Raw genomic sequence first — 24,857 nt, forward strand, 5'->3', positions numbered from 1 at the left:
CCAGCGTCCATTTGTGTTAGCCATTGGTCAGTCATATGCACTAGTGCTGTATTAGTGGAGTGTCCTGGTCTGTATGCATGCTGAGCATTTGTTAGTAAGGCATTTTCACTAAAGTAAGTCAAAATTTGGAGAAAGATAATCTTCTCAAATATTTTTGACAGTGCAGGGAGTAGACTAATGGGCCTGCTGTTAGAGCCAGTGAAAGCCGCCTTTGCATCCTTAGGTAAGGGTATAACTTTGGACTCTTTCCATAATTCTGGAAAAGTACCAGTAAGTATACACTTATTAAAAATAAGACATATCGGTCCACAAAGAGATCCAGCAGCCATTTTTAAAAATATTCCCTCAAGATTATCTATTCCTGAAGATGAATGTTCAGAAAGTGACATGAGCATTTTTTCCACTGTATCTTGATCCACTGTGTCCAATGAGAAATTACAAGATTTGCCACTCATAATGCTATGTGTGATATGCTGTGTTGGATCGCGGTCACATGATAGCATATTTGATCTTAACCTATCGACCTTTTCTGTGAAAAAGCCATTTAAGTGATTGGCTATCTCATAAGGCTTGGTGATGAAATGGCCCTGGCATTCAACATATTTTGGAGAATACTTTGACTTTCGACACATGATTTCATTCAATGTCCTCCATAGTTTTTTACTGTCATTTGTAGAGGTGCGAATTCTTTCTGTAAAATAATTCTTTTTCTTGATGTTGTTTAGTTTTGTAGCCTGGTTTCTCAACTTACAATAGCAACTTTTATCGGTCATATTCCCAGATTTTTGGGCAACCGCCTTGGCTTTGTCTCTTTGCAGCATCAGTGCTCGCAATTCGTTATCTATCCATAAGGCACTGCTGTTCTTGACTGACCTCTTCCTAAGTGGAGCATGCTTGTCTACCAGCTTCATTAGTTTATCCATAAATATTGTCAAAGCAGTGTTTGGATTATTCTCTTGACGCACATCAGACCATTGAAGAGCACTAACATCATTCACAAAAGATTCCACATTCATTCTCCTGATTGACCTTCGGTGTATAATTGCAACACCGGATTTAGGGATTTTACTCTTCCTTGTTAAGGCGATTAAATTGTGGTCACTACATCCCACAGACACTGATACAGCCTTTGAGCACAGTTTATGAATGTTAGTGAAAATGTGATCAATACAGGTTGAGTAATTGTGGAGATGCTAAACATAGTTATAAAGAGTGCTACAATGACTTATAGCTACTTTAAAAACGTCATCATTAATGTCCTTATAGGACCTTATAAAGGCAGGCTTCATAGCAAGTGTTACCCGACAGTCACATATTTATAATGCATTATTCCGTCTTTAATTATAACCATTCATAATGAACTGATATAATGAATCATAAAGGTGATTATGAGTCATCATGAAGACATTATACGTAGTTATAAAGTAGCTATAAGTCATCGTAGCAATCGCTATAAGTCATTATTAAGGCCCTTATAATGTCCTTATAGGGCCTTATAACGCTGGGCTTCATAGAAAGTGTTACCAAAGTCCCATTTTCAAGCTCTCGCACGCCCCCTTCATTGAGGCAATGATACTGTACTGCCTCTCCTCTGCTTTTTCACTGCGGTTTTATGTCAGATCAGCAAGTCTAAATAGCGACGGAAGAGGCACAGACGGAAGAGGCACAGCTCGTCGCTGCCTCTGTCAAGCTCTTCCGACGCTAAGACACAACGCTAAGACAGACAGACAGTGCATACAATCGGTTCTCTGTTTTTTCCTCTTTGTTTTCTCGCTTAGTCTAGTGAACAAACGTTTTGTTAGCACTTCGCCGTTACACGCGCACATAGCTTCGGCCTTGTCTTCAGAAGATTACATACCTGTGGAGTCGTCGTTTACCTCCCCGAATGCTGAGGTCTCCAGACTGAGATCGGAACTCCACTCCATCCAGATCCTCCTTGGCGATATCCTTCAGCGACAGTCCCTACTGCTCTGTGCCCAGCATCGTGGATCCGGCTCTACATGTCCCGTTCAGTGATGTATCGCTAGGCGGTCCACTCTCTACCTGGAAGGCTGTGGTGGGAAAGAGCGGCCGGGGGCGCTCACTTCCCCTGTTCGCTCCCGAAGGGGATGATTCCCCCATCCCTCTCGACAACTTCTTTGCGCCGCTCGAGATGCTCTCTGACACTGAGCCGGCGACAGAGGAACAAATCGCCCCGGAGATACAGCAAAAGCCCAGGGTCCCACCTGATGCGGGGATACATCGAGGACGGGGTTCGCCACCAACCTCGGAAGGCCTGTCTGGCTGCAATCCGGAGAAACCGCCTAGGGGAGGTCAGTCCCTTCCCGAAGTGCAGTCGTCGGCTGCCAGACCACCTAAGCCCGCTGTGCAACAAGTCGCTGCTCCCCTCCAAAGGACCAGAAAACGCTGCACATCCCCTTCACCACCTGGGCTGTATGGAAAGCGCCGTCGATGTCTTTCCCCGATCGGTACACCAAACTTTGGCCATGTTTCACCTGGTGGTCCATTGACTCCGCGTGAACCGGTCAACGCTGAAGCTAACCATCCAGCATCACCTGCGACTACTGATGACGTCATGCACCTGGGGTCCTCTTCTCAACTCTCTGACCCCGTGGTCACAGCTCCAGATAAGTCTGTTCCGCCCCCTAGCGACCCGGAGTCAGCACCTCACGTCTCACACCAACTCCCCAAAAACTTGTCTGTTCACTCATACAATGACATCTCAGCTCCTCAAATTCTCCTTCTTGGAGATTCTATAATTAGAGGAGTCAAACTCCCAGCTGGTGTAACATATTGCCTTAATGATGGTAAAGCTGCTGATTTTATCTCTCTCCTCCCCAAACTTATTGGTCTTCACCCCACTGTCACTATTGTGATTTTACATTTTGGGACAAATGATGTCATGGACAGATCCTCTGCAAAACTACACCAAGTAACCGAAGAACTGTGTCTTAAGGTTGAGTCACTAGGGAAACGGTGCCTTCTAGCCGGTCCCATTCCATCTCTCTTAAGGGGGTCTGAGTACTTTAGCTGTCTTTACGGTTTTCACCAATGGCTGCGCAATTTCTGCATAGCTGCTGGCTTTAATTTTATTAGTCATTTTGACTCCTCCTGGTCTAGAAAGGATTTATTTGATAATGACCTTTTTCATCCAAATAGGAATGGAGTCAGAAAATTAACTTTTAATTTCTTGAATTGTATTGCTTTTGGCTGTCTCTGACTTCATGCACAGCTTGACCCTCCACCAGCTCTTACTCTGTCTGTCCATGAACCATATGAAACTCCTGCTGGCATATCTGGTCCTCCCTTGGAATCAAAAATTCCCACACTGATCAGGCCTAGAAAAAATTGTGTGCCTTACACACCATAAGGCAAATAAAAGAAACCTCCGACCTGTATCACTTCTTCACCCCCCTGCCACCCACGCTATGCCACTCATGTCAACTGCCAAGATGGCCCTCCTAAATGTTAGGTCCCTCTCTAACAAGTCATTTTTAATTAATGATCTTATATCCAGTTTCTGTCTTGACTTCATGCTGCTAACTGAAACATGGCTAAACCCAGCCAACAGCAACTGTACTCTTATTGAAGCAACCCCCCCTAACTTTGACTTCATGCATGCCTCTAGAACTAACAAGAGAGGGGGTGGCATTGCCACCCTATTTAGAACATCCTTTCAGTGTAAGCCGTCGTCATTTGGCGATAAGGGCCCCCCTCAGATTTTGCTAGTGACCATATATAGACCTCCTAAACAGTCACTCACACTCTTTCTTGAGGAACTCAGTGATTTATTTTCCATTATCTGTATTGAGTTTGACTGCCTAATTATATGTGGTGATCTAAATATACATGCCGATATCTCAGAGAATAGCCATACTAAGGACTTTGCAACCTTACTTGACACTTTCACTCTAACTCAACATGTAACAGAACCCACACACTCCCTCGGTCATACTCTTGACCTAGTTATTACCAAGGGTCTCGCTGTCTCAATGGAGGTAAAGGATCTGGCCCTTTCAGATAATTTCTGCATATTCTTTGAAGTGACTATAGCTACTCAACCACAAAATAGTAGTATTACTTCAAAGAAACGTATCATCAACGACCACACTAGTACTCTCTTTAAACAGGCACTAGTATCTTCATCCTCTCAGTCACCTTTCTGCTCTCCTGAACAATCAACTGGGTCTGCTGATGCTCTGTTTGATTCTTTCAACTCAAGGATGACAAACATTATGGACAACATTGCTCCTATAAAACCTAAAACACTTAGAAATAAAAGCAGAACACCTTGGTTATCTAGTCCCTCCGTCAAATCCCTTAAAAGGGATTGTAGAAAGTCTGAAAGGAAATGGCGGAAATCAAAACTCCAGATAGACTGACATTTTTAGAGGAAGGCTGCGTGTATATAATGATGCAATCTGCAGGGCAAGACAGTCCTACTTCTCCAATATAATCAACCAGAATCTTAACAACTCTCGGGTGCTATTCTCCACTGTTGAAAAGCTGACATCTCCTCCATGTCAACTCCCCCTCGATCTGCATTCAGCAAAAGCATGTAATGACTTCGCCTCTTTCTTTACTGAAAAAATGTCTAGAATTAGGGCCAACATTTCTTCTCAAACATGTAGCAGTCATAACCTGGAACTCCCTCAAATATTCCAACCCACCTCAATGTCTGACTTCTCCTCTATTGACTCTGAAACTCTTCTTAAGACCATACATAACCTAAATTCCTCCACCTGTTTACTTGATACTCTCCCTACCAAATTCTTAAAAACTGTTTCTCATCTTTTATCATCTGATCTACTCCTGATCATAAACACTTCTCTGCAGTCAGGATCTTTTCCTAAGTTCTAAAAGATGGCCATTGTGAAACCCCTCCTTAAGAAGAGAAATATAGACACCTCAGTTCTTAATAACTACAGAACCATTTCCAACCTTCCTTTTATTGGAAAAATAATTGAGTGAGTTCCTGTCAAATAACCACTGCCTTGATCCTTTTCAATCTGGCTTTAGGTCATATCATAGCACAGAGACGGCTCTTATTAAAGTTTGAAATGATATTCGCCTTAACTCAGACTCACAAAGAGCATCAGTGCTAGTCTTACTTGACCTTAGCGCAGCGTTCGACACAGTGGACCATGCTATTCTTCTCCATAGACTGGAACACTGGGTTGGGCTATCAGGCACAGTTTTAAACTGGCTTAAGTCATATCTTGAAGATATAAGTTTCACTGTGACTATTGGTAACTGGTCCTCATCTTCCACTCCACTAACATGTGGTGTCCCCCAAGGGTCCATCCTGGGTCCTCTACTCTTTAATCTGTACATGCTGCCACTTGGACAGATTATTCGAAAGTACCAGATTTCATATCATAGTTATGCAGATGATACACAAATGTATCTATCTCTGTCACGCAATGACCCAACCCCACTTCAAGTCCTATATCAGTGTCTTGCAGATGTCGACATATGGATGTGTCAGAATTTTCTCCAGCTTAACAACGAGAAAACTGAAGTGATTTTATTTGGCAACAAAAAGGACAGGCTTCAACTAACGTCACTACTTTCAATCAAAGGACTACAGGTTAAGACCACTGTAAAAAACCTTGGAGTCCAAATTGACAGTGACCTCACTTTTAACAGCCATATCAAGTCAGTTTCTAAATCAGCTTTCTATCATTTAAAAAACATTTCAAAATTAAGAAATCTCATGAAAAAATCAGATCTGGAGAAGCTCATTCATGCCTTTATTTCTAGCAAGCTTGACTACTGTAACGGCCTACCCAAAAAAAATATCAGGCAGCTCCAGCTGATCCAAAATGCAGCTGCTAGGGTCCTTATGAAAGCTAAGAGGTCAGACCACATTACACCCCTACTAAAAACTTTACACTGGCTCCCTGTCAGTCAAAAAATTGATTTTAAAGTATTGTTGCTTGTTTTTAAATCACTAACTGGAATGGGGCCCACTTATCTTGTAGACCTCCTCCAATACCACACCCCCACTAGACCTCTTTGATCTCAAGACCAACTGTTTTTAACAAAACCAACTGTGAGAGCCAAAAGCGGTGAAGCTGCCTTTAGTTTTTATGCTACTCAGCTGTGGAACCAGCTGCCAATGTCAATTAGAACTGCACCCTCTATTGACAGTTTTAAAACCAGTATCAAGACCCATTTATTTTCTAGACTCATTTTCTGTTTTTCTGTTTTATATGCTCTCCCTTATGCATAACCCTTTATTCACTTTATTTATGTTTTTTATCTGATTTTATATATTTAAATTTTTTATATTTTGTCTTGTCTTCCTTTTATTATGTAAAACACTTCATTTTATTTGTGTAAAGCACTTTTGGTTGCCATTGGCATGAAATGTGCCATATAAATAAAAGTGCCTTGCCTTGTACACAAACGTGAAATACATGACATGGATAGAAAGGGCATATAATAAAAGTGTCTACAAATATAACAGTGGTAACAGACAATGAGAAAGCAAAAGGCATGCACTCAACCCAGTTTGTGAGGGATTGCGCAATCTGAAATGAGACGCAGCTCGTCGCTGCCTCACCTCGCGTGTCTCCTCTGTTTCACCAGGGCATGCGCAAATTCAGCGATTTTGATTATAAAAATGCTTAAAAATAATTTGAATAATACAGAAATTACATATATAGCACAGATCACTAGATAATATTAATATTTATTTTATGTTGACTAATGTTCAGTGCCTAGTGACCACTATCTGACAGTGTCAGTAATGTATTTGGTAATTCAGTAAGCTATTATTTCATGTGTTTGGGTAATAAAACACTTTTTTGTGTATGTCTGTGTATAATTGTGTACAACAGTACAGGGAAAAGAGGAAATTATAAACTCAAAATACTGCAGTTATTTTGCAGAAAAACATATCCCAATATGTCCTAGATTGCATCTCAGAGCACATGAAGTCTCTGGCTTTTGGACCCCCCGCCTAAAAAAAAATCGCCTCGCTCCACCCGGCTTGCTACTACTTTATAAAACACAATGTTGGCAGCTCTGCTATACAAGTAATACCACTTGTGATCTCAAGATCTGATTTCCTGCCATTGTATGACCAAGAATGCATTGGATAATGCATGCTTCTTTTCAAATTCCATACACCTACTTTTTGTGTATTGCTATGCAAATTTTCTTGAATGGTCACGTATCCATGTTTTTTGGGAGGGGAATCATTTTTCCATCTAATTTTCTCTGATTTCTCTAAAGTCTTAGTCCTTTTCTTCTTTTCACTCTTCTACTGTGTTGTCCTTCCCAGGGAGTGGCACCATGCTCTGTCCTGTTGCGTTTTGCCAATTAAAGCCGTTTCCCACTGTTCTGTGTTGCGGGCGGGCTGCTACCGGCCCCCCAACTCCTGCCAGGGCACGCCATGACTTTCGACCCCACACAGATGGGCCCACAGGCAGGCGCATGCTCTTGGAGCTTAGCCCACAGATGCTCAAAGTGGCAGAGTGGACATGCAGGTCAGCGCTCCAGCCACCAGAGGGATGGAGAAGAGAGCAGACGCTGACAGGGCCCGAATGCTGTAGTAGCAGGGGGTAGAGATGGTGGGGAGGCACGAGAGAGAAATAGGTGGGTGGAGGTTATATTTGTTTATTGTTTCAGGAAGGAAGAGAAGACCTAGTGATAGGACTATGGTGGGCCTGTGTGTTTGTGTGTGTGTGTGTGTGTGTGTGTGTGAGCGAGTGTTGGGTTGGGTGTCAATTTCTATGTATGGTTTGGCCAGAGCCCCACCAACACACATACACACACTCTCTCTCTCACACAGCAGGAAGAGCTGCCGCCTCTGCTGCTGAATATTCATGCCCGCCTGGCCACTATGACAGGAGGCAGCTCTGAGGAGCATGTCGGAGAGACAGAGGGAGGTGGAGGGGGCGGCATACGTGCAGAGGGAGTGAGGGATGATGGGAACTGAATGCAAATTTCCATGTTGCATAAAGCAAACATTACAAGCGTACACAATTGGACAAGCTCTGGAAGGTATAGACAGTGTTGTCCCGTCTGCACTGCTCCATCAGTGCTGGCTTCTGTGGATGACTTCCTGTCCTGTGTTACTTGGCTGTCTAGTCTGTTTCCTGAGGCTCATTGATGTAATTCTGCTGTGTTTCAGACATCCCTGTGATTCCAGATTTGGAGGAGGTTCAGGAGGAGGACCTCAGCATGCAGGTGGCTGCTCCCCCAAGGTGATCTGTTTACCCGCAGGCACTCGCGGGCGCATGCGCTCACACCCACCCACACACAAAGCATAATTGTCTTAGCTTAGTCCCAAATGTGTATAGTAAGGTGTGAGCCTTATAGGCAGCAAAGTAGGCAGCAAAGCCTGTTGCTGCTCAATTAATCATCGGTGCTTGTAAGTTGGGCGTGGTGTCCTGCCATGATTTACCCTGTTGTAATTAATAAGTCAGAAGACACAATCGTTTTTTTATGATTCTCACAAAATATGCTGATGTACGTATGTGCTCAGTTAATACATCAGAGTTGATATTTACTTTGTAAAGGGAAATGTACTTTCCCATACTAATTGGACATTCATTTGATTCACTGATGTTGATTAAATTCAGCCTTATATAGATATTCTTACTATTTAAACCTCAAGCCAGTTTATGAAATTCACCAGCTTCTCATTTGACTTCCCAGTATCCAAGTGAACAGAGTAATGACATACAGAGACCTCGACAATGACCTAATGAAGTACTCGACCTTCCAGACACTGGTAAGCCAACCTTTAATGCATCTTACGGGCACCTTGCCACTAGTGGCATAGGTAGAACATTTATTTTGGGCAGTGTTGGGAGTAACGCATTACTGTAATTCCACTACTTTTAGCGGTAAAGAGCATGTAACGAAGTATTATTTTAAATCAAGTAGCGCAGTTACAATTACTGAAATTGAAATTAGTTCGTTACCTGCGTTACTCTCTTTTGTGAAAAAAAATGAACACTTGCAGACAAGAACACAAGATAGGCCTACTTAAACTGCTTCTGATCTGATCTGCTTGCGCAACGAATGAGTATTTAACCCAGAGGTTCCGCTAGAAAAAATGTGACCGGCAGAGTTTTCATTTTCATTTCAAAGTGACCGGCAGAGTTTTCATTTTCTGGACATTTTAATTATTAGCCGGTCAAATATCTATTACTTTATCTGAATTAGCATATTGAAGAAAACTGACGACAGGCAAGTTTACAATGGAAAAAAATTCAATGAAGCTGCTTGCAGCTAGCTATCTAACTAGCGAATTAAGCTATTGCTAGGTATGACAACTAACTATGTAGTTGAGAGAACATCCCCAAACAGTTGTGGTTCATGACAACAAGTATTATTACAAATGTGCTAATGTTAAAATGTGAATGTTAATGTTACAGTCAAAATGTTAATGTTACGTCTGTAAAATTGCACGCTAGCTAGCGATAGCAAACGCCAACTAGTTACCAGGAGCTTAACATATTGTATCAATGTTGAGCGAAACCTGGCGATCTGATACAAGCCTTAACATTATGTCAGGATCACCATTTTACAAGCTATCGCTAAGTTATCGCTACAGTGACTGTGAAGTACTTTCAGCAACATGCACACACATCCCTTGAACATTAACGTTACTGGGATAGTAGCTATCTTGCTCCGTTACTGTAATGTTGCTCTAGATTGTCCATCCCAGCTAGCTACCTCTCCACAATCTCTCGCCAGAGAAGGAATACAAAATAAGAATAAAGAATCTTTGTAGGTAATTAGCTAGCCTCAACTAGTATATACAAATCTTACCCAGTGGTGAAAGAACATGACTAGTCTACAATGTTGTGCTGGTTGCATTTAATGAGGAGGTCGTGGGGTTTCTCATTTCTTGATTGAGACCTGTATGCTGTATGTCCCCTTCGTTGGTGATCTTAATATTTTGGATACATCCTTCCACTGCATTTTGCAGTCCCTTTTGCCTTGATCTATTCTAGAGGATATCACGGAGATATTACTCCAAAAAGAATCACTGACAGAAATAGCGCATGGTTGTTAAACCATTTAGTTAACCTTTTGTTAAATCACATATTCAATTATATGCTGCACCTCAAGGCACCTTTGTTTTCTCTTTAATTAGTGTTAATACTGTAGGCCACTTCACTTTTACGTCATTGGGCCTAATGTAGTAAAAAAACTGTTTAATGATTGAGACAGTTATTTAGTATTAAGTTAAGTGTTAAAAGGTACTTTTGTACTACTGCTTGATTTGAAGGCCTGTTGCCCTGTTGTTTAAAATAAATAGGTAAAAAAAAAAATATGTTTATTCTGTTTGACTGTTCAGTACTGTTCATATTCATTACATTACGCAGATATAAAAGTAACTTAAAAGTTACTTTCCCTAGTAACTAATTACTTTTGATATACAGTAACTGGTGAAGTAATTCAATTACCTTTAAAAGAAGTAGCTAGTAACTGTAACTAAGTACTCATTTTCAGTAACTTGCCCAACACTGATTTTGGGTAGTCCAATTGTAGGGGGTTAAGAAAATGGAACAGAGTAGTTAGAAGTAGAAAAAAGGACAATACTGCATTACAAGCTCAACTCAGAAAGCAGCAGAGCCGACTTTTTCCTCAGCAGGTGACAGCAGTCGACAAGTCGCCTCCATTCTATCCCAATGAGAGCGACACAAAGTCGTGTCCCGTGGGCATCCACCGTAAGAGGTTGCATACTACAGACATAACACAAGTCTTTTAATAGCTATGCATAAATGGCAAAAACAGGCACGATTTTTTTCCCTGGCAGATATCACATCACTTAACAGCGAGAATACATCTCAGTCAAAATCACTCCATTGTGCTTCCCCATATGCAAAAAATGGCTGATAAAGATTTTCCCTTTTTCGGTCTCCCGGCGATTTCACTTACCTGTGGTGAAAGGAGATTAGCCAAAAATTAGCAAAAACATAACCGATATCAATTAAGATCTATGTCAGAAGCCCTAAAACTTGTGATCCTCTGTCGTCAGCAGTTCTGGGCGGCAAAACCTCAAGTAAGAAAAAGGGATTGTTCACTGTTAAAAATTATGAACGACAAAACCCTCATTGGGGGGGGGAAATGAGTTCAGAAAAATTGGCTGAGAAAGTGTCATCTAGTGGTGAAGTTGCTGAATTGAAACCAGCTGAATACCCTTACTTTTACAAGCCTGTGTGAGTACCTGTAGTGGCTGTGAAATGCAACAAAGCGAAAAGCCTTATTTCAAGCAGTGTTTTGGTTTGTCTGTTCTGGGCTACTTTAGAAACATGGCCAGGCAAAATGGTGGACTCCCATCATTGACATGCCTGCTTATCCCCATGTAATGTGCCTTGTGCATTTTGAACTGCTTCTCGTGGATTCCACTTCTTACCTGTTTTCACTGTTGGAGTAGAGTTCTTGACTGCTGGGTCTGTGACAGTCATCCTGAGCCTTAGCACATAAACTCCTCCACCTAGCTGATCAAAATTCCTTTCCCATACAGTATTTACAAAATCTGGCCGAAGTCATTTCCTAACTGCCTTTTTCAAAAATGTCTCCACCTCTGAAATAGTAACATCCTACACAGGCAAAGGCCCAAACTACAAGCACAACAGTTTCAATTTACCCTATCAATCCATCCATTTAGCATACATGAGCCAATCAAGTTTAAAATGTTTAGGTACAGCAGTTAACTTGTGTCTCACCAGCGCGTTGTCTAATTTTCATGAGACCTCACACGTGCAATCCTTGCGACATTCTGTGGACATCCCCAAGTTTCTTACCAACTGATCACTAAGGGGCGCTTCGTGGGGGACAATGTATAGTCCACCGTTCAGTTTCACTGCGTGTTGGGATTCTGTTCATCCTGTTGGGATTTTTTTTTCTGATACTGACAGCGGACTATACATTGTGCTGCTTATTATTACTTGCCAAAGAAATACCTGTTTAATGATTTGTTGCCGTTTCTTGACTTTCCACCGTGAACATTCAATCGACATATAAATTGTTTTGTACACTGCAAAAAATGCTTTTCTAACCTAGTGTTATTACTCTTATATTGAGATGAAAAATCTAGTTGGTCTTGTTTCTAGCTAAATTGTACTTACCTAGTGCTTTCTTGGTAAGGTTATTTTTACCTATTTCAAGCAAATATTACTTATTTTAAGAAATCTTAACAAGCCAAATTTGCTTAACGCACTGGCAGCCAAATGTGCTTGTTTTAAGCAAAATCCTGCTTAAATATGTAATTATTTGTCTTAAATCTAGAGGGGCATTTTTTGCAGTGTACAGTCCTTGTTCATGATGTCATAAACCTACGTACCAACGGCAAAAATGGCCAAACGGTGGCACTACAACAAAGTTTACATTTTAGCCTATATCTCAAAACCCTAAATTAAAATGTAATTTTTCTTACGTTTTCAACAAGGAACTTTGATCAATCTGCATTTTCAAACTTTCTGAAAAAAATAAATGTATGAACTTGTCTTACACTGCAACTCAAATGAAATTTAGTACAAAGCATCTGCAGTGTTTCCCCTAGGTTCACCGCTTTGGGTGGGGGGGGGGGGGGGGGGGGGAATGGTTGCAGCCTAAAATTCCTGATTTCGCGGGAGCTTCCCACTTTTGGGGGGATAAGTCCCTACATAAAACCTATTATTTTTCCTGTGACCCAGCAAAACTAGGAGGGTCTGGGGGCATGCTCCCCCATAAGATTTTTTTGAAAATAACCTTTTAAATAGTGTCCTCTACTGGGTTTTAGGAAGAGAAATTAACACATTTAGATTTAAAATATGGCACAAATAAAAACATATTGAAGGCATCTGCTGAGATTTTGTTTTGGATGTGTGTGAAGCAGGAGCACCCTGACCTGGGAGAGAAAGCTTAAGCTCCTACCCTTTGCCTCCTCATATTTATGTGAGGCCTCCTTCTCTGCAATGACTGTGATCAAAACAAAGGAGAGAAACAGACTGTGCCTGGAGAAGAGCTTAATCAAAGCAGTTGCCTCCCTTTAAAAAAAAAAAAAGAAAAAAAACTTTTAAATAGTGTCCTCTAGTGGGTTTTAGGAAGAGAAATTAACATAGATTTAAAATATGGCACAAAAATAAATATCTTGAGGACATCTGCTGAGATAGGTGCTCATTATAGTTAATGTCCGATATCCTCTGTTCAATTTTCAAACTCTCCCTCATATATGACTTTTTTGATCGAGCAATATTCCATGACACCTGATACGATGCCAACGTGACCGTTTCAGAGTACTTTGTAAATTTCCCAAAAAAGCCGAGTCTGTTTCTCTGATTGACATATCAAAGTATGTACCTTGTGCTTGCCCAGCTCTGTGCCTTTAGGAACTCCTGGGCTATGTTAGCATTGTGTGTGGAGAGACTGCGCTCCAAGTTCAAGGCTTTAAAATGCGACAGTGATGTCTGCATATAAAGCAGAGGGGTTTTCCATTTCGCTCCGCAAATAATTCCTCGCATCAGGCAAAAACGTCCGATGTTCATCTTCATATTTCTGTTTAGCTTTACGCTTTGCTGGATCCATGGCATTCTTTCAGTAGCTATGGCTAGTCTGGCTAGTAACTCTCCCGTTCCGACCCCTATGCCCTAACCCCTGTAATACAGGGTCCTGTAGTACAGGGTCCTGACATCTACAGTGCACGCCCCATCGCTCAGGGGGTGCTTTATCAAATAGAACACCTGGTGGAAGTGACGGACGCAAATCCGCTCGCGATTCCCGGGAAAACTAAATAGCCAGCTATCTAGCATAACTGCCATGCAATTCTAATGGTAATGCTACCTAGCTTGGTATGCTAACTGTCGGTAGCCTATACATCGTGAAATCAACCAAAACACTGATGTCACTGGCTTTAATGTTAGTAGTACATTTAATATCAGTACCATTGTTAAACACTGTCCAATGACTGACATAGCCATCTGTCGTTTACTTAGATGGACCTTTTTCGGACTAGCCACAGGCACTGGGTGGGGGAATAGCCCGATAGCTTAGCATATCTGCCATGCAATTCTAATGGTAATGCTATCTAGCTTGGTATGCTAACTGTCGGTAGCCTATACATCGTGAAATCAACCAAAATACTGATGTCACTGGCTTTAATTTGATAATGGCATGTTAGTAATACATTTAATATCAGTACATTTGTTTAATTACTGCTGATATATACATTTACGGTCTGTAGCCTGGTGATCTACAGCCTCTGCCACGTTAGCCACTGTTAACCATCATGTCCGCCATTGTTTTCGTTATAAAATGAAAAGCTAGCTTTGGCTCCTCCTCTTCCGTACGTAGCCAAGATGATGGCCCCTTGGGGCGAGTAGTGACCATCAGATCACACTACATATTTCGACCGTTTTCAGGGGATGATACGGGCATTTTCAGTGCTCTGCATTCTGCTGATTTTGTCAGTGTGGCCCCCTAACCCCTGAAAGTCGGGGCTCGAAGGGCTCAAGGGGTCGATTCGGAACACAGTCTGAGACTGGGTGCGCACATTAGAATGTTTCATGTTTGGAACATTAACATTACTTGAAGACATCTCTCAAGATCGAGTGATGACAAAATATACATGAATAAATACCCCATTCAAATCGAACAGTATTTCCAAATATATTGCGTGCAAAATATGCATTTCAGATGTTTATTTTACAATACGAAAATTCTGTACAACAAGAGAAAAGTCAGTGAGCACTCGAGCTACCTTCAAACAGAAAGTAACGTGTGCGCATCGGGGTAGAACTCCGCCTTGCGCGATACAGAGAGCAGAGGACAATTGTAAAAGCGCGATCATCTAGCTATAGACCTGTTCTTTAGGAAAGGAATCCTTTAATGACTTCCGTTGTGATCTGGCGCTTTTATAGAAAATAAAATTGAGCAAAGTTAACTTGACCTTCCAGGGGGGGCGGGGGGTGCCGTTGGGGGGGCAGGGCGCCCCCCTTATACAATAGTAGGGGAAACACTGATATGCAGACCAATTTAACAAATGCATTTGAAGAAAAATTGATTCATAAAACCATTGTGTTTATTAAAGATAACATTTTGTCATGAACAACATGACATTAATTGGAACTGGCTTTGGAGCCGAAAGGGCTAAATAAGCCGCTCCGTATCATGCATTATCTTTCTTATTTATATTTTCATACTTCTATATTTTGCAGTTTTAGGCCAAAAATTACAGATAAAAGTATACTCAAACTTAAAACAAGCTAATTTGGCTGCCTGTGCAGCAAGTGAATTTTACGTTGATACGATGTCTTAAATAACACAGGCCACCCAAATGTCATTAAAACACATAAAATCTTCAAATAAGATCAAATTGAACAATTTAAATCAATACAATTACACCTATATAATTCAAATGAGCCTATCATCACTCAAAACTAGAGTACTTTCTTAGCATCAAACGACTTCAAATAAGGTTTTTTAGATTCTTGTTTTTAAGAGGCCAAACTTAGAAATGACTTCTCTAAGAAAAAAAAACACTTCTTTATTTACAAGGACCCAGGAAAGGCTTTAAACTAGTTTTTAACATCCCCTTTAAAATGTTCTGCTTCTGTGGTTAACAAAGGTGGTTAACTAAGAATTTGCTGTGAACGGGCAGAACAAAGGATCCAAAACAACATGAAGGCCATTGGTGAACCTATGGCAAGATAACAAACCTTATGATTGTAATAGTAATTAACAACAAACACCCTGCCTATTTATTATGGGATTGGTCCTAAGATGGGCTGAAAACATGTCCCTGTTGTGGATGGTGCCAGAGAGGACTCATGTCTGCAGCACAGAGGGGAGTGTCATAATGCACTCTGGATATGTGAGGTGAAAGGTGTAAAAACACGCCATGAGATAGATGTCACGCTTTCATAGATGTCCTCTTTTGGGACTGTCATCCCAGCCATGGCTCAAATGGCCGGCATGCAGTTGGTTTCACAGACATCCTGATCGGGCTGAAGAGTGGTGTCGCCTGAAGAAATGTGTTGGGGTCTTCTGCAGACGCAAACCTAAAAGAGAAAAACATAAGCCAGAATGTGAGGTCTATGGATGTGGGTTATAAGACACAAGCATACTGTCTGCCCTTTCCAGTTAGCACAGGAATAATTTGCCAAACAAAATTAGACTACTAGTAAATCCTTCACATTCACATTGATTTGGGTTGCCATGGTGACGGCGTGGCTGTGTCCAGACGCCGTCAGGGTCTCTATGTTTAGACTGTGCATTTTACCTATTTTTTTTTATATTTAATCTTTTTTACTGATGTGACTTTTAGTATGATCACATATGATCACCAAATGCTTTTAGAAATTAGGGATCAGTGCGGCATATTTTATGTTAGCACGTCTTTTGACAGCAAGTCAGCATTTCCAGCTGAGATTCTCCGACAAACTGACGGTCATAACAGTAATAGCGGTCAAAACACAGAGGGAGAAGAGGGGGTATCCGGGACAGACTGAGGAGGAAGGCAAACCATCCACCTTTGCCCAGTATTCTGCTAGCAAATGTCCAGTCTCTAGAGAATAAGATGGATGATATTAGAGCAAGGATTGCCTTCCAGCGTGACGTCAGAGATTGTAGCATTTTATGTTTTACCGAATCCTGGCTGTCCCCATCTATCCCGGATCACTCTGTTACACCCGCCCAGCATTTCTCCATCGCTCGCATGGATAGAACGGAAGAGTCCGGAAAGTCCAAGGGTGGAGGAGTTTGTTTCATGACTAACAACAAGTGGTGTGATCTGAGGAACATTACCGTTCTCTCCCAGGGCTGTACTCCCCATCAGGAACATCTGTCCATTATGTGCCGCCCCCACTATCTACCCCGTGAGTTCACCGCAATCATCACCACCGCGGTTTACATCCCCCCACAAGCCAACACAGATACTGCCATATCCGAGCTGCAGGAGGTGATAAACAAACAACAACATCGTCATCCGGCAGCTGCTATCATCGTTCTCTGTGATTTTCCCGGGGCCTGCCTGAATTTAAACAGCATATCCACTTCCTGACGCGAGGAGACAACACCTTGGATCACTGCTACACTCCGTTCAAGGACAGCTACAAGGCTATCCCCCTGCCTGCATTCGGAAAGTCCGATCACGTTGCCATCTTCCTTCTCCCTAAATACAAGCAAAAGATCCTTAACGAAGCTGTGGTGACTAAAGAAGTAAAACGTTGGACTGACCAATCAGAAGGCTTGCTGCAAGACACGCTTGACAACGCTGACTGGGAAATGTTCCGGGAGTCCTCCGACAACGTCAGTGAGTTTGCGGAAGTGGTCGGGAACTACATACACCTACTGGTAAATGACATTATACCATCAGTCAAAATAAAAGTTTTCCCAAACCAGAAGCCATGGGTAGATGGAACTGTCAGGGCAGCACTTTCAGCGCGTGCTGCTGCCTATAATGTTGGGATTACTACGGGGGACATGTTGGACTACAAAGTGGCTGCTTATGGCCTAAGGAAGGTCGTAAAAGCTGCAAAGTGCCGATATAAGGACAGAGTGGAAGCCGACTTCACCGCTGGTGACCCCACTAGTGTGTGGAAGGGCCTGCGAATAATGACAGACTTTAAGAACAAGGCCGGCTCGCTGTGTAGCTCTGACCCCTCCCTTGCTGATGAACTCAACACTTTCTTTGCACGGTTTGAGATGGAGAGTGAAGATCATAACTCAATGGCAGTCATGGCCGACATGTTTGGGAATAACACCAAACCCCCCTTCATAGTAAGTGAGAGTGATGTGAGGAGGGTGTTCAAAGGGGTAAATGGGAAAAAGGCTGCCGGGCCTGACCAGATCCCTGAAAGGGTCCTTAAATCCTGTGCTGACCAACTAGCTCCAGTGTACACCATGATCTTTAATACATCCCTGGCCCAAGCTGTCGTCCCATCTTGCTTTAAAAAGTCTATCATTGTACCGCTGCCCAAAAATAGTTAGCCATCATGTTTGAACGATTACCGTCCAGTGGCCCTGACCTCTGCAGTGATGAAATGTTTCGAAAGGCTGGTGAAAAATTACATCTGCACCTCCCTGCCAAACTCGTTCGACCCCCTCCAGTTTGCATACAAAGCAAACAGAAGCAGAGACGATGCCATCTCCAACCTGCTAAACGCCACTCTTACTCATCTGGATGGTGGGGGGGTAACTATGTGAGGATGCTGTTCATTGATTACAGTTCAGCTTTCAATACCATAGTCCCCCTCCGCCTGATCGACAAGATGAGGTCGCTGGGGATCAACACCCAACTGGGTGCTCAGCTTCCTTACTGACCGCCCCCAGGTGGTGAAAGTGGAGGGTGGTGTAACCTCTGGGCCGCTGACCCTCAACATCGGTTCCCACCAGGGCTGTGTTCTGAGCCCGCTGCTGTACAACATCTACACTTATGACTGCACAGCCTCCGGAAGTTCAACCTCCATCATTAAATTTGCAGACGACACTGTGGTGCTGGGTCTTATCTCTGATAACAACGAGCAGCCCTACCAGAACCAAGTGGCAGACCTGGCACGGTGGTGTCAGTCCAACAATTTGGCCCTAAATATAAAAAAGACAAAGGAAATGGTGGTGGACTTCCGGCGGAAGCAGGACAAGGGGTTCACCCCCCTCATCATCAACGGGGAGCCTGTGGAGAGGGTTCCTAGTTTTAAGTACCTGGGTGTGCACATCACTGAAGACCTAACCTGGACCCTCCACACACAACATGTGACAATGTCATCTAGGCAGCGACTGTACTTCCTCCGGAGGCTGAGGAAATTCAAGGTCTCCCCTTCCATCCTGAAGACCTTCTACTCCTCAGCGGTGGAGAGCGTCCTCACAGGATGCATCTCCGTCTGGTACGGAAGCTGTACCGCTCAAGACCAGGCCAACCTACAGAGGGTGGTGCGCTCAGCTGAGCGGACTATCAGAGCGTCCCTACCCAACGTGAAGGACATCTACCACAAGAGGGTGGAGTCGAGGGCAAAAAACATCAGGAGGGATGACACACACCCCAATGTCAGCCTCTTCACCCTGCTGCTGTCGGGTAGACGCCTACGAAGCCTTAACTCAAGGACTGAGAGACTTAAGAGAAGTTTTTATCCACAGGCAGTGAGACACTTGAATTCAAATTTTTAATTCAACACCTTATTTTTAAATTTGATTTTATTTACATTTTTTATTTTATCTAAATAAATTATCTAATTTATTTTATTTTATATTTTGATTTATTTTTGCACAGTGTGGAGCATTGACCCTTTAACATTTCACTTCAATTTATTGTATGTGACAAATAAAAACACTTGAACTTGAACTTGACTTAAATTACTTTAAATCAAAAGAATAACAGTAAAGGACGCCAAAGAAGGGAAAGCTCAATGACCGTGTCAGAAGATGAGGATAAAACCAAAATGTCATAATAAAGTCAAAGCTCAGAAGATGAAGACAAGAGGTCAGAATAAAGTCAAAGCTCAGAAGATCTAATCAAAAACAGAAAGCATCTTGGGGGGAAAAGACAAGGCAGAACATTTCAGGAATTCTGAACATAAAACAGGGCAGGAAAAAAACAAACAGGAGACAGAGAATATCCAAAGACTTGCAGAAAAACCAACACGGTATTTCCAGCATGCTGAATGACTGAAACTCAAGACCAAAGAAGGTGAAAGGTCGGAGCAAAAGCACATGGTCAACAAAACACAATGCACAACAACAGGCAGAGAGTCCTTGGCATCCTCTTGAGGCCAAACCGTGTTCCGACTCGTGACAGATGAATGCTCAGACGAAAAGTGTATAGTAAATATCCCAGGTTAGGTCTATTACCAAATGCTTTATTGGTGACAGTTATTCTAAATGGGTTTAAAGATGTGTGTTGATCCAACTTTGGTTTCATGCCTGCTCACCATTAGTTTCAGTCACACAGTTTATGGCATCCATTTAATGGAAATCCTTTGATTCAATGACATAAAACCTTGTGTTTGTAACAGGATGGGGATATTGACCTGAAGCTTCTCACTGAGGTTTTGGCTCCTGAGCAAGAGGTGCATGAGGTGAGTGGGATTTGAAGTTGCCCTGAGCTAGTAGTTTCTGGGACAGTAGGGCTGTGTGGTGGAAGTGTTTGTGTGTCTGTGGAGGGGCGGAGGAGTAATGATGAGTATTTCAGGTGTGAACTTATTCTCTTCAGTGCTTAATCGATCCTGGAACACTGAGAGGTCGATGTTCCGTTCGATCAGGGAGAGAAAAAAAGTCCCGAAATTTATAAAAAAAAATTACAGTGCTGGAGCACATTGGACAATGCCTAGGTGCTAGCTATTAAAACCTAACTAAACTGTTATCACAAACAAAATGTTATTTATTTACACTTACACTGCATGAAATGTGGGATTTACGACAGTTTTCTACCCTGTGTATTGCCGTAGAAGCCCACATTGGTGTGAAAGCCCCCCCACCCCTTCCCCTTGACCAGGCCTAGGCTTTGTCATGTTAATTGAATTGACCTGGATTGAAAACAACCCCCCCCCCAGTGACGGGGAGGCACCCCGTCACTGCTTCACTGATTTAAAAAACCTGAAAGTCACAGGTTCGATCCCCAAGTTGCTTAACGACTGTTAACAACTCTTAATGACTGTTATCAGAGTAAGCCTGACTCTGTATAATTACATGCCAGAAACGAATCTCAAGAACATTAAGGTGAAATAATAATATACAGCCGCGGAAAAAATTAAGAGACCACTTCAAAATTATCAGTTTCTCTGGTTGTACTATTTATTGGTATGTGTTAAAGTAAAATGTACATTTTAGTTTTATTCTATAACCTACTGGCAACATTCCTACCAAATTTCAAATAAAAATATTGTCATTTAGATAATTTATTTGCAGAAAATGACAATTGGTCAAAATAGCAAAAAAGAGTGTCTTCAGATCTCGAATAATGCAAAGAAAACAAGCTCATATTCATTTTTAAACTACACAATACTAATGCTTTAACTTAGGAAGAGTTCAGAAATCAATATTTGGTGGAAGAACCTTGATAAAGTCACCCTTAGGGTCTGACGGACTGACTGGTATGAAGAAATTCAACACATTTCATTGTCTTTTTTTCATTTCACCATTTTCCTCCTTGTTGCTAAGGTTCAAATAATAGTAATATTAGCTAACGTGACGTGCACAAAACTCCACATGCTTCAGGCACCACTGCATGAACTGAGTGGTAATGTTACGTCTCTTTTTTTACCAGATTTAAAATGCATCCAAAATAGGCAAACAAGTGTTTTACTTCATTGGGAGATAAAAGCATGAAGGATCAGATAATATTACCAGGGGCGTCGGCTAGACTGAGCCCAGAATCGTCTCCATCTAAACTCTTGGAAAAACATACTTCTAAATAGATTGTGTACTCACATTCTCTCTAGGGCTACACATTGCACCCACACACACACAAAACATTCACGTTTATGAAGATTGGAGAAGAAAGGAATGAGTTGGATTTGGTTTACAACAAAGGCTTCTTCCAAATACTGTTTACACGCATCTATTCTTATTGAGAATTACCAGTTGTCAAATGCGCTTCAATACGTTTAAATGCCCAAATCTTTAATTGATTTGGAAGGGCAGTCGAATGAAACAACTAATAAACATTGATATGATCATGGCACGCAAACCACTATTGCCTCACCCTGACCAAGAGTAATGTGTGCATCTGATTCATTTAGATTTAATGTTAATTTCCTAATCTGACATTTCGTTAGGGAGACAGACAACAGAACATATGATATCAGCTCTGTAACTGTTTTATGAGAACGTGGTAGCTATCGATTTATGACATGATCACAACATTTTAATTGGTCATAATTCTTGCGCCGAGTGTTATGACTGTTAGAAGGACTACCAGACTGATAAAATGTTTTAAAAAAAAACTTTTTGGATAGCCAACACACAACTAGGCAAGTTTATTATTCCTAGCCAAGGGGAGGCAGAATGCTAATGTTGGCTAACGATTTAGCAGTAGAGTGCACTGCTAATTCAGAACAGCTGCATATTGTGCTCTGCTCATGTCATGCTCACATAACATGGAACTCCTATAGACGTTTACACACCATGTTTTCCTGCCTCAGTATTAGAGAATGCTTGTGCTTCAGCTTCAATTTACTGGTAACAAATCTGTGTGCATCCATTTTCCCTTATACTGACTGTGTAAGCTAGTGTTTGACATAGCCCCATCAATTGAAGCAAGACCTGTCAGCCAATAGCATATGATTATTTGGATGTATTTTCCTGTAAACCCTCTCCTATTGGTCTTGCCCCTGTTCATTGAAGATGAAATACCACACTCAATGAATTGAGGATACTAAATGACAATGTCAGTAAAAGAAGACAGCTGTGTTAAGTTACAGTATGTAGTGACAAACAGCTCAAAGTGGAGAATTATTTAGGGCTAAAGAAATAATCTTTTGGGTTATAGCCCTGAATGCACAGGCCAGGTGACGCCCCTGAATAATTTACTGATTTTTATAGCACGCTTCAGTACAAATTATGCTATGGTTCTCTTCTACCATCTTTCCTCACTCTTGTTTTTTTTGTATGCTTCACCTTTCTATCTAGTCATTCTGTCAGTTTTTCTTACTCATGTCTCCATCTTGCTCAATCTGCCTCATCTCCCTTTCTTACTCCTTCTCATGCTGACTGTCCTTATCTAACTGCTCTCTTTCTTTACTTGACCAGGAGGATATCGGCTGGGAGTGGGATCATCTATTAACCGAGGTGTCCTCAGAGCTGCAGACAGAATGGGATCAAGGAGAGAGACAGGATTTGTATCCCATGCCTGTTGCATGAGAAGCCATGACTTTCAGACCAACAGAAACTGGGCCACTCATATCATTACAACTGCCTCTGATGGGATCTAGGCTTGAGCCCCAAAGGGCTCTGTTGCAGAACTAATCACATTATTTGAAATACTGAATAAATCCTTCTTGTAAGATAATAGTTTGGTTAGTTGTTTACCTTGGAGTTGTACTCTGAAATATATCTTTTTATACAAATAATATATTAGCTTTTCTAATGCTGAATTGAATTGCTGCTTGGGTTGTTACTAGTGCTGTCAAACGATTAAAATATTTAATCGCGATTAATCGCATTTTTGTCATAGTTAACCCAAAATGAATCGCGATCCGCTGCGCGTCGGGGTGTTGTTCGCCCCGTCGGGAATTATTTATGGAGAATGACCGAAGGACAATACATTATCCCGCTTATTATACGGTTACTAGCCAAAAACGACAGAAGACATTCCTCCAACATACCTCTTTTTAATGATTTAGTTGCCGTTTCATGAGTCCCGTTTAGAAATAAATAGTTCTTCAAGCAAATAGAACTTTGAAGTTTCAGGTGTTGCATAGCAACCCATTACTTGCTGACTTCAAATTACTGTCTACTGTTGCGTTAAAATGACTGGACTTCTGGCGGAATGATATGAAAGATTAGAAGTACAAAACCCGTTGCCAATGACAGCGGTCTTTATCTTTTCGCAGCGGTATGTTATCAGGAATTAATGTGACCTATGACGTAGGGATGGCCCATTCAAATCAACGGTACTTTTTGGAACATTCTGAAGAGCCGTATAATAATCAAAATGAATCGCCATCGCAAATTTGTATCTATTCTAAATGTCCCTTCAATTATTTTTTTTATCTTATCAACATGGAAAAGTGGATTGGCTTGCTTTATGCAATGTTTTATTTTATTGAAAAACAACATTGCCAAACAGGGCAGTACAAAATAAAATTATAAAGTGCACGTTTAAGATAAACAAGGACTCAGCCTATAGTTCAGTTAAACCATGGCTTAATATTTTTTTTTCAAGTTTGAAGTCAGGCCTCTTATTTCAAAAACAATGAACCGTAACAGTTAGGTTACCAATAAAAGGTAAGCCAACTACTTCTGTGCTTTCAACCAGCTGCCTGTTGACATTTTCAGACAACAGTGAAGCTCGCTTCTTTGCACAACACAACTTTTAGAGGTAAACTTTCTATTCAGAAGCTTTTTATCATCCATTTCGCCGTATCGCACTCATCATTCACTCATCATTTTTTTTTTTTTTTACAACGCGTTAATCGCGCGATAAAAAAATGAACGCCGTTACAATGGGTTTGCGTTAACGCCGTTAATAACGCTAAATAAACTGACAGCACTAGTTGTTACCTCTCCTATCACAAAATGAAGAAGTTTAAAGACCATGGATGCCATGGCGGTACATTCAGATGCCTCGCACAATCAACACTTTGGTATGAAAGTAGCCCCCACGAACAGGCAGGTTCATTATTCATTATTTTTTTTCATGTAATTCTATGTGGCTTTTCCATTACAAAGTTTCCTGAAATGCCCTAATAAACGATGATTATATTTTCCAAAATTTGTATGAGAGAATGAACTAGGACAGCAACTCATTAGAGAATTCCAGGGTTTTGTAGCAGGTAACTTATTGATTGAGTATTTCCTCCTTGGAACAATCAAAAACAAATAGTTAGGAAGACTACATTGATGAAACAGGTCTCAAAGTAGAAACTCAATGCAGCAAAAATGAAATACACAAAAGAAGTTATAAAAAAAGGATCACTGACACACAAGTTAGAAAACCTGTGATCATTGAAACTAAATTGAGCACACCTGTGGTTCTTGAGTCCAATCACTATACAGCTCTGGAAAAAATGTAGTTTTTTTATTATCAGTTTCTCTGTTTTTAATATTTATTGGTACGCGAATGTTAGGATCAATATCATATTGGGACATTGAGAGAAAGATCGTGTATTAGTCTAAACATCATTCCTTGTTTTGACAAATAACCTCATTGGGATTTTCCACGAACCAAAATCCTCCCATACTACAATGTGAAT

General features: G+C 41.4%; 1 protein-coding gene across 1 annotated transcript in view; it reads left to right on the forward strand.

Annotated features, from left to right (window-relative positions):
• ift43 (intraflagellar transport 43 homolog (Chlamydomonas)) overlaps positions 1–22,930 on the forward strand; it is a 73,195-nt gene extending 50,265 nt beyond the window's left edge. The window contains exons 6-9 of the mRNA XM_080849741.1: positions 8,144–8,216; positions 8,671–8,746; positions 19,959–20,021; positions 22,693–22,930. Of these exons, the coding sequence (XP_080705867.1) occupies positions 8,144–8,216; positions 8,671–8,746; positions 19,959–20,021; positions 22,693–22,803 (323 nt within the window). The 3' untranslated portion in view covers positions 22,804–22,930. The remainder of the gene's footprint in view (positions 1–8,143; positions 8,217–8,670; positions 8,747–19,958; positions 20,022–22,692) is intronic.
• Positions 22,931–24,857: the final 1,927 nt, after the last annotated feature.

The sequence above is a fragment of the Sprattus sprattus genome (genome assembly GCF_963457725.1).
Source record: "Sprattus sprattus genome assembly, chromosome: 13".
NCBI classification, from domain to species: Eukaryota; Metazoa; Chordata; class Actinopteri; order Clupeiformes; family Clupeidae; genus Sprattus; species Sprattus sprattus.